A 15,615-nucleotide genomic window follows, 5' to 3' on the forward strand; every position below is an offset into this window, starting at 1 on the left:
AGGTCCCCTGCCAGCACTTCTGTCTCCTCCCCCTTGACCAGTGTCCCCAGTAGCAAGCTGCTTGCTATGGGGACACTAGAGCTTGCTCCCAAGCCCAACTCTATGCATCTATAAGACACACAGAGCACAGCTTTGAGATTGAGAGGGGGCTCAGGTGAGTATTGGGGTGACTGTGGGTGGGGGGCGTAGAGCACACAGGTGTGTTTTACCTTCATGCTTACAATGCATGAAGGTAAAAAAACTTCAGCCTTTACAACCACTAACACCAACTGATGAAGAGAGAGAACGAGACTCTTGACAATATTTTGCATCTGTGCCTTTCATCATCCCATCAGGAAAATGTAGCAGGGTATTACACAGAGTAAAAAAAAGGAATCTGTCAATTTATTAAAGCATGAATGTATGTATCAGTGTGCAAATAAACTGTGCATACATATATAAACTCTTGTACACACATGTGCAAGCATCGAAGACAAAAAAATAAAAATAAAAAAATTAACTTCAGGTAATATACACAAACAAAATAAAAATAAACCATGCAGACACTATAAAGTGAATGCAGGTTACACTTAAAACAACATCCTAAACAAACTAAAATAGGCATTAGATGTCAGGTACATTTGTAACATAAAACAAATTCCTTACCATAGCCTAGGAAGACTATAAAAAGAGATTCTTTCAATAAGAGCAACATTCTTCAGTGCAATAAGCGGTTAACTTAAAACAATCCTAGTTCCATCTGGTCTCTTATAAAGTAGTAGAGGGGGAAAAAAAAAAATACACATGTATAATGAAACATTTAAGAAATGAAGAGTGTTGTGGTCATTGAAATCATACCTGTTACACACCTACTAAATTACTTCTTTAAACCTTCAGGAAAGTTTTCCAATTTACCAATCCAATGGTGCACCTTGTGATATATTGAATATATATATATATATATATATATATATATATATATATATATATATATATATATATATATATAAATCTATATCTATCTCGAGAAAGACAGCAATGAGACCTCTGTCTCCAAAAAACAATGGTATCTCATTAAGGAAAAGAAAATGGACACCTGTTAAGAGCATCTATAGTTGCATTGCAATTGAACAATACTGTGAGGCATTTAGGAAGGAAGTTCCTTTCAGTCTGGTTTCTAGTGTATTACTGCACCAAGATTCGAAAGTCAGCGTTCCAAAACACACATGGGAATCACAAAAATATTTCTCTATGCCAAACTTCTATTTGTATCAAATAGACCATGACCATATACATTGGGCACTAAAATGCATGGTAAGAGGATAGCCTCCCGTTTGACCTTAAGGCAAAACATCTGAAATCCAGACTGTAGCTTTTGAAATGTTTTCCTTTAGTGTTGTTGTAGACCCTGTTAGTGTTAATGGTTCTGGCGCAATCACATAGCTGCTGTTGTAATAGTAATGCTCTTTGTGGTTTGTGCAATTCCCATGCAGCCGGTCTTTGCTGCCTGTCCGTAATAACAGTGCAGTGAGGGACCCACAATGTGGGTGGCAAGTAACAACCTGCTTCAGGCTTGTTGCTCAGTTCAAAGCACGCTGCTTTATTGTGTGGAAGATCCAGTCTACTTTTGTTGTCCATCCACCATGATGGGCATCATTCATCTGTTTCATGAAATATTCCAAAGCTTCCTGTTCTGATTTTTCCAAGGCTAGGGTCTTTCTGATGTAGGCTATGTCATCAAAAGACTGCAGTTCAGGCATTCCAGATCCAAGCATCATAGAAAACAAGTTGATAAAAAGATTGGCATGCTGACGTATTGCCAAATAAGCCTTGTAACACATCTCTTGAAACCTAGGAGAGAGGTGACAAACAGAATGAAAAGAAAGGAAATTACTGATATGACATTATGTGCAACATATTTTTAGCCTCCAGATTTTCAGAGTAACTTTGACTTGCCTGTAAATTCCATATCTTGGAATACAGCACAGGACACAGGCAACTTTATACACAATGGAGAATAGGCTTGTACCTTCAAGTGATTAGGCACTGGTAAGCTTTTTTTCCAAATAACAATTTTATTAGTTGTCTCAATAAAAGAAACAGTACACAGGTACAAGTGTGAAAAAGAAAGGAGGGCAATAAATGAGAAAACGCAATAGCGTTGAGAAGGGAGGAACCGTCTTCAAATTTTTTCATTATACATTTCAATGGTGACATTGCTTTAGAACAGTAGTGAGCAGTACCTGAAAACTGGTGTACAAAACTTTGCATGGAGAATATCCAAGAGGGGAGAAATAAAAGAAAAGAGAAGGATAGAGAAAGTAGGAGAGGAGAAAAAGAAAGCAGAGTGTTACCGCATTGGCTCGGTTACCGGCTCAGGGTAGGTCCTCCCAAAGATGCCACCGCTCTCAGACCTTATATGGTCGTCTAGCCTGTCCCGTATCCAAAGCGGTCATCTTCTCCAAAAGCTCAACATCCTTAACCCTACATGGCTTCTGCGGAAGGTGGCAATTGTTTCTTCCAGTTAAGGGCAACTAGGCATCGTGCAGCTGTGAGAACGCGTCCGAGTAATTTCTTACAGGGTTTGGCTATTTTCAGTTGGGAGAGGCCCAACTGGAAGAATTTCAGTGTCATGGGTATCGGCACCTCAAAAGGGCGAATCAGTAGTTTGTGTGTCGAACACCAGAATGGGGCTATTAAAGGGCAGGTCCAATAGATGTAGAGGAGAGTGCCTCTGTCCCGCTGGCAGTGCCAGCAGCGGGCAGAGCTGGAGGGGTAGAGAACATGGAGCACGTCCGGAATCAGGTACCAAAAGTAGAGAATTTTGTAAGCAGTTTTCCTTATAGAGAGTACATAAAGAACTCTTGGCAGCCTGACTCCAGATCGCCCCCCAGGCCTCTACGGGTATTTCCTCTCCCAGCGGAGCATGTAAACATTCTTGCCCTGATCTGGTGAGGAGTATGTATTAAGGATCTGATAAATATCAGATCTCTACGTGCGGAGCCCTCTAATATAATGCGTTGAAATGGGAAAGACTTTGAGTTATAGTCTGAAATAATGTTGAATCTGCAAGTAGCCATAGAACACCTGGCGGGGTAGGTCATGCTTGTCTTAGAGTTCAGAAAATAGTAGCAATTTACAGGATCTAGGATCCACTAGGTGTCCAAAATGGAACAGCTACCATGACGTCCAGAGCCATGACATCTGTCGGGTAAGGCTAGCAGGCACTTTAGGGTTGCAGAGAAAGGAGATCAGCTGGGATCTTTCAGATTTAAGCTAGTGTTCGCAAAAAATTGATTGCGCCATAGCCGCCTAAGCTGGGACATTGACCCCAATAGCTGGGTTCCACCTCCACATTCCAATTCCAGAAAAAGCTGTTTGGGTGTACAGGCGCACACCAAATTTTCTCTATTTCCATCCATTTATTGTAGGAATGTTGGGGAAATCAGGAGACTATCGCATGCAGCTGGGCCGCCCAGTAGTATTTAACTAGGTTGGGGAACGGTAGGCCCCCCTTCAGCCCGCAATGCCATCAGGACTGATCGGGGTATCCCATGTCTTTTATAGTTCCACACGTATTGTAGTAAATCAGCTTGGAGTTTAAGTAGGTGACAGGGATGGGTAATGTCTGGAATAGGTACAGAAGCTTAGGAAGGATAACCATCTTGACAGATGTGATTTGCCCCAGGATAGAGATATGATGGGTTTTCCATTTTTGTACTAGTTCCCTAATTGACCTATATAAAGGGGGAAACATTTGCTTGGTATCGTGTGGCAAGAGACAGGGTAAGATTAACCCCCAGATATTTTAAAGAGGAATGTTCCCATTTATAGGGAAAACAAGATCGTAAGTGGTGGATTTCATCCTCTGGGAGGTTAACTGGGAGGGCTATGGATTTCCCTATATTTGTTAAGTTGTGTGTGTAAATTAGGTAGGGAGATCTTGGGCTGGGTCAAGGCAAGGATAATGTTGTCCACAAACCGCAAGATTTTGAATTCCTTTCCCCTAACTGATATACCCTGAACGTCCGGATTCCCACGAATGGTCGTCGCCAGGGGCTGTACACATGAGACAAATAGCAAAGGGGAGAGCGGACAGCCCTGGCGGGTACCATTAGTGACGGAGTAAGCTTTTTGAGGCCATGCGCCACCCTGAAGCACTTTTCCTATAACCCCATGAGTCCTCTGTTTTGTAGCAAGCAATGCAGAGTAACAAGGAGAGTTTATGGAGGGTGGCCTGTGTCCTGTACACCAAGATATTGAATGTACAGATAAGTCAGAATTCTTCTCTTCTCAATTATACAGTACAGGACACAGGGAGCCTATTCATACACCATGGGATGTCCCCAAGCAATGAATAAAAGGATGGGCAACAACAGGCAAACAAAATTGTGCAGGCCAGACAAACAACAAGGGTCAAAGCCCAGAGTGCTGTTGCAAGAACCTTGCAGTTGAAAGCTGCAGAAGACTGCACATTCACCTGGTAAAACTATGAAAAAAAGTATGAACAGAAGACCAGCTGTCCAGGACATTCCCACAGATCTGGTGGAGTGGTCTCCTATCATTGTAGAAGGAGGCATTTGTATTTTTTAAATGTTAACTCTTGTAATCAAATTCCTTATCCACCAAGCAAAGCAGGGTGCCCCTTGCCAGGTCCTTCGGAAAGAACAAACGGGGAATATGTTTATATAACAGAAGCAGTAGCTTTTAGGTACACACTAATGGCTCAGACTATGTCCAGGCTATACATAGAAACTTGCTTTGGGTGGTTAGGACAAGGACACAACAATGGCAGAACAATATCCTAATTGAGACAAAGCACTAAAACCACCTTTGGAACAAGTTTTAGATTTTTCTCAGTTTCTGTAATAAACTTTTGCAAATTATTATTTTTTCTTCATAAATTTTGCCCACAATTTATACTGCTACATATCTTTGGTAAAAATAACCCAAATTATTGGATATTATTTGGTCTTTGTGAAAGTTAGAAAGTCTACAAGCTGTAGTGCAAATCATAAAAAAATGATCACACCTGATGTACTGGTGGCCTAGCTCATTTCCCGAACAAGCCAGGAAAGTACAAATACCCCCCAAAAGACCCCTTTTTTTAAAGTAGACATTCCAAGATATTTAGTAAGATGCATGGTGAAGTTTTTGATGTTGTCATGGTTTCCCACAATTCTTTGCAAAATGAAGATTTTTTTCCCACAAAATTGTCATTGTAATAGGTTATTTCTCTCACATGGCATGTGTATACCACAAACGACACACCCCAAAACACATTCTGCTACTCCTCCTGAGTATTACGATACCACATGTGTGGGACTTTTTCACAGCCTGGCCACACAGAGGCCCAACATGCAGGGAGCACCATCACATGTTCTAGGAGCATAAATTACACATCTAACTTCTTGACTACCTATTACATTTTGAAGGCCCTGGAGCACCAGGACAATGACACTGATGTGGCACTGATGACAGATGGCACTGATACGTGGCACTGTTGACAGATGGCACTAACGACATGTGATACTGACAGATGGCACTGATAACACGTGACACTGATAACAGATGGCACACGACACTGACAGGTGGCACTGATGACATATGACACTGATGATAGATGGCACTAATAGGTGGCACTGAGGACACGTGACACTAATGACATTTATATGTGGCATTGATGACAGGTGGCACTGGGGACAGATGGCATTGAGGACAGATGGCACTGACAGGTAGGACTGGGGACAGATGGCACTGTGAGCACTTTATTTGCCCCCTCTTTTTGCTCACCTTGACGCTGCAGCTGTTTGCTCTCCCTCCTCACACCCCATCTCTGTATGAGGAGGGAGAGTCGGCGATGAGAGATGATCTCATATGTTTACATATGAGATCATCTCCCATTGGACACATTGATCGAGTGCTAAATGGCCACTGTGATTGCCCATTTAGCACGATCTGTGATTGGCTGTGTCCAAGGGACACAGCCAACACAGAACTTCCCCAATGCGCACCACCGCAGGCCAGGGACGTCCTCCCGGCAATTGGAGTCTGTGCTGCAGCCGTCTTTGGGCTATAGCACGGACGCCTAGTGGTTAAAAAAAGAAAAACTGAAATATCACACGGTCCTAAGTATTCAGGCCCTATTTAGTAGAAGCACCCTTTTGATCAAACACAGCCATGAGTCTTTTTGGGAAAGATGCAACAAGTTTTTCACACCTGGGTTTGGGGATCCTCTGCCATTGATCCTCTCCAGTTCTGTCAGGTTGGATGGTAAATGTTGGTGGAAAGCCATTTTTACATCTCTCCTGAGATGCTCAATTGGGTTTAAGTCAGAGCTCTGGCTGGGCCATTCAAGAACAGTCACGGAGTTGTTGTGAAGCCCCTCCTTCGTTATTTTAGCTGTGTGCTTAGGGTAATTGTCTTGTTGGAAGGTAAACCCAGGTCTAAGGTCCTGAGCACTCTGGAGAAGATTTTCGTCCAGGATATCCTTGTACTTGGCCGCATTCATCTTTCCCTCAATTGCAACCAGTCTTCCTGTCTCTGCAGCTGAAAAAACACCCCCACAGCATGATGCTGCCACCACCATGCTTCACTGTTGGGACTGTAATGGACAAGTGATGAGCAGTGTCTGGTTTTCTCCACACATGCCACTTATAAATAAGGCCAAAAAGTTCTATCTTGGTCTCATTAGACCAAAGAATCTTATTTCTCACCATCTCAGAGTCCTTCAGGTGTTTTTTTTTAGCAAACTTCATGTGGGCTTTCATGTGTCTTGCACTGAGGAGAGGCTTCCTTCGGGCCACTGCCATAATGTCCCGACTGGTGGAGGGCTGCAGTGATGGTTGACTTTCTACAACTTTCTCCCATCTCCCGACTGCATCTCTGGAGCTCAGCCACAGTGATCTTTGGGTTCTTCTTTACCTCTCTCACCAAGGCTCTTCTCCCCCGATAGCTCAGTTTGGCCGGACAGCCAGCTCAAGGAAGGGTTCTGGTCATCCCAAGCGTCTTCCATTTAAGGATTATGGTGGCCACAGTGCTCTTAGGAACCTTAAGTGCAGCAGAAATTGTTTTGTAACCTGTGCCTTGTAACAATTCTGTCTCTGAGCTCTTCAGGCAGTTCCTTTGACCTCATGATTCTCATTTGCTCTGACATGCACTGTGAGCTGTAAGGTCTTATATAGACAGGTAAGTGGCTTTCCTAATCAAGCCCAATCTGTATAATCATACACAGCTGGACTCAAAAGAAGGTGTAGAACCATTTCAAGGATGATCAGAAGAAATGGACAGAACCGGAGTTAAATATATGTATGTCACAGCAAAGGGTCTGAATACGTAGGACCATGTGATATTTCAGTTTTTCTTTTTTAATAAATCTGCAAAAATGTCAACAATTCTGTGTGTTTCTGTCAATATGGGGGTGCTGTGTGTACATTGAGGAAAAAAAAAAAAAAAAAAGAACTTAAATGATTTTAGCAAATGGCTGCAATATAACACAGTGAAAAATTTAAGGGGGTCTGTATACTTTCCATCCCCACTGTATAAATATATATATAAAAATAATAGGATTTTTATAATAGCTTACCTGTAAAATCCTTTTCTTTTGAAGTAAATCATGGGACACAGAGCCATAGTAATTACTATGTGGGTTATAGTCCACCTTCAGGTGCTGGACATTGGCACACCCTAAACAGGAAGTTGCCTCCCTATATAACCACCCCCCCCCCCCCACTACTGGGAGTATCTCAGTTTTGTAGCAAAGCAATACACGTGTATACTAGAAAGAGGGGTGGGACCTCTGTGTCCTGTGATGTACTGCAAAAGAAAAGGATTTTACAGGTAAGCCGTTATAAAAATCCTATTTTCTTTAATCGTACATCATGGGACACAGAGCCATAGTAATTACTATGTGGGATGTCCCAGAGCAATGCCAACTGAGGGGAAGGAGACACAACCAAAGTAGGGCACCATGCGATCAGAGGATTTATACTGCTGCCTGCAGTACATTGCATCCAAAGGCTACATCCTCATGTCTTTCTACATCCACCAGATAGAATCTGGTATGAATTGAAGACCAAGTTGCGGCCTTGCAGAATTGAGCCACGGAGGCTTGGTGATGCATTGCCCACGAAGCACTAACAGCCTTAGAGGAGTGCACTTTGATTTGAGAGGGTCGAACTACCTCTTTAAACCATAAGCTTGAACGATTACTTGTCGAATCCATTTAGAAATGGATTTCGATGCTGCCTGTCCTCTTTTAGGACCTTCAGGCAACACAAACAAAACATCAGTTTTCCCGAATCTGAGCAGTCGCCTTTAAGTAGACTTTGACTGCTCTCACCACTCAAGAGAATGTAGAGATTTTTCTTCCTAGAACCAGTTTCTGGAAAAATGAAGGTAGACCCATATCCTGGTTTAGATAAAACCTGATGTTACCTTTGGTAAAAAGTTAGGATGAGGACGCAATACTACCTTATCCTTGTGAACAATAAAAATATGTCTCTTTACAAGAAAGAGAAGCCAATTCTGATACCCTTTTCTTGCTGCAGATATGGTTATCAGAAAAAATTGTTTCCTTGTAAAAAAAGGACCAAGGGAATATGTCATTGAAAAGTAGATATTACTAGTGAGTGAGGAAATAGGCATATGGAGGTATACATCTTTGATGCCGACTGACGCCAGAAGTTCCCCTCCTTGTAGGATGGAGAAAACGGATTTGGACTGACTCTACGAAAAAAAAAGAACGGTTATATTCAGGAATTGAATTTCGATTTTTGAGATCCAGAATATTCATTTGGATTTGGCACCCTGAAAAAAAAGAGGTTTGAATCAAACCCCAACCTCTGCTCTTACATGGGGATCCCCATGATCACTTTTTTCTTTTTCTCTTGAAACGTTTGATCTGAGAAAACAAGAACTCTTGGAACGCCAGTTTGTACCCTGGAGCTATTGAGGATGTCCCCCATTTGTCTCGACATGCTTCTTGCCAGATCCTTGAGAACTGCAGGAGAATTCCCCCTATTTGATTGAACCTAACGGTGTAAGCTGCCGTGACTGCGTGGAGGCTGATGCCTCTGCCACAGGAGAAGGAGCTTTAAAAAACTAAAATACATTTACTCCTTTTCTTAAATGGCAAAAGGGGTGCTTTCCACTAGAATTTCTTTGGCTGTATTATCCAAAACATCCCCAAATAGCTGTTTCACTGCAAAAAGGAAGACTAGCCAGGAGCTTCTCACAAGGTGCTTAGCAAAGTGAGCAAGGACTGAAGGATAGAATCTCTCATAGCAACTATTGCAAACATAAAGCTACCACCTGGGCCTGCTGAGCAGGATAACCTTGAACACCTGTTTAAACTGGTCTCTCAATGATTAAGCAATTACTGTCAGCGCAGGCTGAGACACTCAATCTGCCAGAGAAAACGTTTTTATTTTTTTTTCAATGGGAATTTCACCTTTTTATCCACTGGATCCCTAAGCCCAGAGCAATAGCCTTGATAGGAGGGAGAGAACCTGCCAAACAATAGCCATCAGACCTTATACGGCAACCCGCAGTACACTTCGGCTGAAAGCCGAATCCTTGGCTGCTCAAACATCTACTTTGTAAAATTGTGTGAACATATGCACTGAAGACCAGGTAACAGCCTTACAAATCTGAGCCACAGATAACCGATGGTGAAAAGCCCAGGATGTTCCTACACCCCTGGTAGAATGAGCTCTCACCCTAAGGGAGGAGCTTTACATTTCGGACCATAGGCCTGAATGGCCAATTGACAGACCCAACTGAAAATGGAAGCTTTGGGAGCTGCCTGCCCCTTCTTGGGTCCTTTTGGTTAAACAAAAAAGGAGCCGGATTCTCAGATCTAGACAAATAAACCTCAACTGCTTGGACAACGTCCAAGGAATGCAGTTTCTCTTCCGCCGAATGAGGCTGAGAGAAAAAATAAGGCAAAATAACGTCCTGATTTAAATAAATGGCTGACACCACTTTTGGCAAGAAGGATGGATCGTGGTGAAGGATCAAGTATGGTTCCTTGCACAAAAGGGCTGCCAACTCTGACACCCTTCTAGCCAAGGTGATGACCACCAGGAAGGCTAGCTTGCGTGACAGCAAGCCTAATGAATTTCCTTGATAGGCTCAAATGGTTGTTTCTGTAACACAGACAGCACAAAGTTCAAGTCCCAAGGACACATAGGAGATCTAATGGGGGAAGCAAACGGTACTGATTGTACTCAAAGCCATCTCATTTCCATCACGTGTTTCGAGGATGCCATTTTCTTGCTTCACACCAAGCAATATAAAAGTCTTACAGACCTTATGATAGATGAGCTGAGATGCCATGATAGATGACCGAGATGCCATGGTCCTTCAAATTCCTGGCTTCAATAGCCATGCTGTCAAATTTAGAGACTGTAGATTGGAGTGGAATATAGGACCTTGAGACAGTAGATTGGGGAGACGTGGAAGCTCCCATGGCCTGTCTATTGTCAGTCTCACAATCTCCGGGAACCAGGGCCTTCTGGGCCAGGCTGGTACCACCAGAATGACTGGAATTCCCTCTTTTTGAATCCTGCACAACCAATATGAAAGGAGAGGGATTGGGGGGAAAGCATAAACCAGGGAGTACTGGCACCTTGGAACTACCAGACATCAGCTCCGATTACCAGAGGATCCCTTGGTCGGGACACAAACTGCTGTAGTATGTTGAACCTGGATGCCAATAGGTCGACCTCTGGCCATCCCCAACGCCGGCAAATTTTCTGGAACACCCTTAGGTGTAGGAAAACCATTCCCCCGGGCAGATCTGCTGGAGGCTAAGATAGTCTGCCTTCCAGTTCTCTTGAGACCAGCTCAAAGTTGGAATACCGACTTTTCTGTATTTATGACCCAGCCTAAGCTTTGCAAATAACGCACTGTGCAGGTTATGCTTGGTTCTAGAGCCTGTAGCGAGTGATCTCTGAGCAGGAGATCATCCAGATACCCGAGCACCAAGAATCCCTTGGTTCCTTAAGAGACCCAGTACTGGTGCTAGGATCCTTGTGAACACCCAGGAAGCTGTGGCAAGCCCGAAGGGTAAAGCCACAAACTGAAAATTACGTTCCTCTACTGCAAATTGCAGGAAACTCTGATCAGGCTGAAAGTTAGCTACGTGCAAATATGCATCCTTGTGTACCCGTTTGGTTTTTGAACTGTAAACAGGTTAGAATAAAACCCCATGCCCCTTTCGGATAGAGGAACCTGTACAATCACTCCTTGATGCACTAAATGATGTAGTGCCTGAAACAGTAAGTTTCTTCTTGGAGGATCTGAGGGAACGCTGGATCTTAGAAACCTCTGAGGGGAGCCCCCCATAACTCCAGCTTGTAAACGCGGGATATAGTTAAGGTGACCCACTCGTCCTGAACCACTGTTCTCCAAATGTTTGCAAAGTGAAGCAGCCTTTTCCCCCACCCGAAAGGGTGGGGGCGTCCACTCAAAAGGACGGTTTGGTGCTGTGTTTAGAAGAGCTTTGGACCCAGGGCTTTTTATGGCCCTGGCATGTCGGCTTGTCCCTGGCTCTAGTGCCCTGTTGGCGGTGGAACAACCTTTGCGTTGAGACACCGGAGGAAGCAGTCCCTGAGGTTTTAAACGGGGGACACCTGGTGCTTCTCTTTACAGGAAGTAGAGCGTTCTTTGCCCCCAGAAATCTTTTGGATATACTTGTCCAAATCACCACCAAATAAAACGTTCCCCATGAAAGGGGATACATGCCAATAACTTCTTACAAGGAAGCTTGGCTGACCAGTTCTTAAGCCACAAAAGTCTTTGGCTCTGTTATCTGTACAAATACAAATGAGAAACCTGCTGTATTGAATCCTTTAAGGTATCAACGGCAACAGCACTTGAGGAACATCTGTCTTATTTTCAGCAAGATTATCCTCCTGGTTAGGCTTGTCAGGCGATCTGACCTGATCTATTATGGACTGGCAGATACCAATTGCTGCAACAGCTGGCTGAATAGCTGCAACAGCTGGGTGAATAGCTGAACTGGCTAAGGAAAAGAAGACTTTAATAATGACTCCAGTTTCTTATCAACAGGGTCTTTCAAGCCCTGTGCAATATCCACCGGCAATTTAAATCATGGAACAAAAGTCCCCAGTTTGTTTGCCCTGTCTCTTTTTGCAGTATTTACCTTTCTGATCTACTAGAGTCTGGTTGCCATAGTAACCTTTCAATTTTCTGGTAGAGAGAATGGATTAGTCCCGCTCTCCCTGTCTAAATTTATTAGTTAGTTTCTCCCTGTTCCTTTTGCCGTTTAGCCCTGACCCATGTTCTTTTTTTTTTTACTTATGGAAGACCAAGTACATCCTGACAAATCTTTCAATAAGCATTGTTTTTTACCTCCTTCCTGGATAACCCCTTCCCGCCGAGCGTACGCAGATGTGCGTACTCGGCTTCCGGGGGGTATACTGGGATGATGCCCGCAGGCGATTGGCTATCCAGCCATAACAACCGATGCGGCTAAAAGCCGCTTGGCTGTTATGCCGGAGGAGCGGGAGGGGACATCCCCCCCTCCCGCCGCTGTTACTGGTGCTCCCGCTCGATCGGGAGCACCGATTCACGTTCCGCTGCCTCCGGCTGCTGGGGAGGAACTGGAACGAAGCCGTAATCGGCTTCGTTCCAGTCTACTCATAGTAAACACGGAAGCAACGTCATGACGTCACTTCTCGTTTACTCGGCTGCCAATGGCGCCGGTTTTAAAAAAATATCCGGTATTCAGAATCGCCGTTTTCGGCGATCTGAATACATTGAAGTGTAAAGGAGGGGTGGGGGGTCTTTTAGACCCCCGATCCCTCCATAAAGAGTACCTGTCACCGCCTATTACTGTCACAAGGGATGTTTACATTCCTTGTGACAGCAATAAAAGTGATCACATTTTTTATTTTTTTTAAAACAATTTAGTAATTTTTAAATAAAAAAATAAAAAAATGTTTTAAAGCGCCCGCCGTCCCCGCGAGCTCACGAAGCAAAGAAAAACGCATACGGAAGTCGCGCCCGCGTATGTAAACGGTGTTCAAATCACACATGTGAGGTATCGCCGCGATCGTCAGAGCGAGAGCAATAATTCTACCACTAGACCTCCTCTGTAGCGCTAACCTGGTAACCGTAAAAAATGTTTAAAGCGTCGCCTATTGAGATTTTTAGGTACCGTACTTTGTCGTCAATCCACAAGTGCATGCAATTATAAAGTGTGACATGTTTGGTATCTATTTACTCGGCGTAACATTATCTTTCACATTATGCAAAAAAAATGGGATCATTTTACAGTTTTTTTTTTTTAATTCATGAAAGTGTCCCTTTTCCCAAAAAGTTGCATTTAAAACACCGCTGCGCAAATACCGTGTGACATAAAATATTGCAACAATCGCCGTTTTATTCTCTAGAGTCTCTGCTAAAAAAAATATATATATAATGCTTGGGGGTTCCAAGTAATTTTCTAGCAAAAAATATGGATTTTAACTTGTAAACACCAAATGCCAAAAATAGGCTTAGTCATGAAAGGGATAAGCATTCCACAGAGAAGCTCTCTCAATACCCTACAACATCTACAAACTCATGTACAAACTCTTTGCTGTTATTTTACAAATAAAGTTAAAAGAACTTTGTTGTACTTTGATAAGAAGGAGAGTTAAGCCATCTGGCCTTATTCATAGCCTCACATATGACACTGGAGTTACAGAATAAGTTAAGTTCTTGTTTAAGGAAGATACTGCTACATCTATGGCTGGCATGCTCCACTTTTTTTATATCTCTTTATTAATTTTTCCATGTACATTATACAGTTCACAACTTGCATTTCTGCTCTCACAGGAGCTTCCAAAAAATTCCATTCATAAATCATTTCATCAAACATTTTTTTTTTTTTATAAATTCTTTTTATTAATTTTATGCAAAACATACAAAACAGTGGACGTGCCTGTGGCACATCCAGAGGCCAACGGCCAAAACTAACTAACAGCCACAACTAACTAGCCCAATCAGACCCCTCACCCCCCTCCCCCCCCCCCAACCAAAAGCCACAGCTCGACCGGCACCCTTATATCATCTCTTATAGATGTAATGCCTGAAACTTATGATAAGGTAATACAGTAACAGAATACCCGACAGAACATCCCCACTCACATGCCTAAAGTATCAACAGTACACATCTGCAAATACCTCCCTTCAGTTCAGATTTCTCGTTTCTCCCAACCCGACCGCCCCCATGCTATACATTATCAACCCACAGTGGTGTTAGCATTAAGCCAGGAGTGCCAGACCTTATCAAATTTCTTCATACACCCTCTGGCCTCATAGGTACGCTTGTAATAAGGCAACATCGTGTTTACTAGATTTTTCCAAAAGGAAACCGTCGGGGCCCTTGTTTTCTTCCAGTGTAAAAGAATGGACTTTCTACCATAGAACAAGAGGATACTCAATTTCATCAAACATTAATAAAAACACACACATTAATTTCTTCCCTTATATTCTATTGGTGTGGTTTGCCCTATCTCTGTACTCTTATCCTAAAGCAGTCGCTATCCAACTTGCCCATACGCTCACATATTTCTCTTCATACCCTCTATTACAGTATGTTTCCCTATATAATGGCAAATTACTGTTTGCTAAATTTTTCCATTGTGCCAACGACGGGGCTTTCGTTCTCTTCAATACTATTGTCTTTCCTGCATAAAAGAGCAACAGGCCTACCTGTGTTCTCTTTCATATAAAGGTGATATTATTCCCTACTAGTCCTAATAGGCAGATCTCTGCCTCTTGATCTAAAGAAATTGATGTTACTATGGCGATTATCCTTAAGACGTCCCTCCAGAATACCACTATCTTTGGGCAAGATCAAAATATATGAATACAATTTCCTAGAATATCTGCATATCTCCAATTTAGAATTTGTTGGAAATATTTTATACAATTTCTATGGTGTGTAATAACTCATATGTTATTTGGTATTAATTTGTCTCAAAGTGATAATAATATCTGGAATGGAAATCTCCATATCTCCTCCCAGTTCCCTTCGGCTAATTTTGGAACATCCCTTATCCAACATTCACGTAGTTTACTTATATCTGACATTGTAGTTCTTGATAAGTAACTGTATATAGCTGAGATGGATTTCTTTCTCCTTTTTTTTCTTGCCATTTGCTCTAATCCGGTTTCTATTAATTGTGGGATCCCCTCAGGAAACGGACAATAAAGCATGGACCAGCTGTAAGCATCTGAAAGTATAGCTCTCAGGTATATTCCAACGTTGCCTCATTTCGGCAAATGAAAGAATTTTCCCCCCAGGTATTACCTGTGATCATTTTTTGACCCCAAATTTAGTCCGTGCTGCCCTTTGTCGCCTGGATTGTTCGCTCTGGCCCTGGAACCCCTGGCTATCCTGATCAGGGAGTCACCTAATGTACGGGGCCTTAGGACAGGCACCACGGAAGAAAAGCTATCCCTATATGCAGACGACGCCCTACTCTATTTAAATGACACGGGTCCATCCCTTTTGGCAGCACTCACGATATTTAATAGGTTCGGTTCTTTTTCAGGTATTAATATTAATTGGTCCAAATCCATCCTATTTCCCATGGATGTTGGAACTCCCCCGTCGAC

At 42.9% G+C, this 15,615-nt stretch overlaps 1 protein-coding gene across 1 annotated transcript in view; it reads right to left on the minus strand.

The window, feature by feature from the left end:
• Positions 1–362: 362 nt before the first annotated feature.
• The window catches only part of PIK3CA (phosphatidylinositol-4,5-bisphosphate 3-kinase catalytic subunit alpha), a 163,561-nt gene continuing 148,308 nt past the window's right edge, over positions 363–15,615 (minus strand). Inside the window, exon 21 of the mRNA XM_077487936.1 lies at positions 363–1,830. Within this exon, the coding sequence (XP_077344062.1) occupies positions 1,560–1,830 (271 nt within the window). The 3' untranslated portion in view covers positions 363–1,559. The remainder of the gene's footprint in view (positions 1,831–15,615) is intronic.

This window comes from Lithobates pipiens, unplaced genomic scaffold (assembly GCF_037356315.1).
Source record: "Lithobates pipiens isolate NorthernLeopardFrog02 unplaced genomic scaffold, aLitPip1_a1.2 Scaffold_18, whole genome shotgun sequence".
NCBI lineage: Eukaryota > Metazoa > Chordata > Amphibia > Anura > Ranidae > Lithobates > Lithobates pipiens.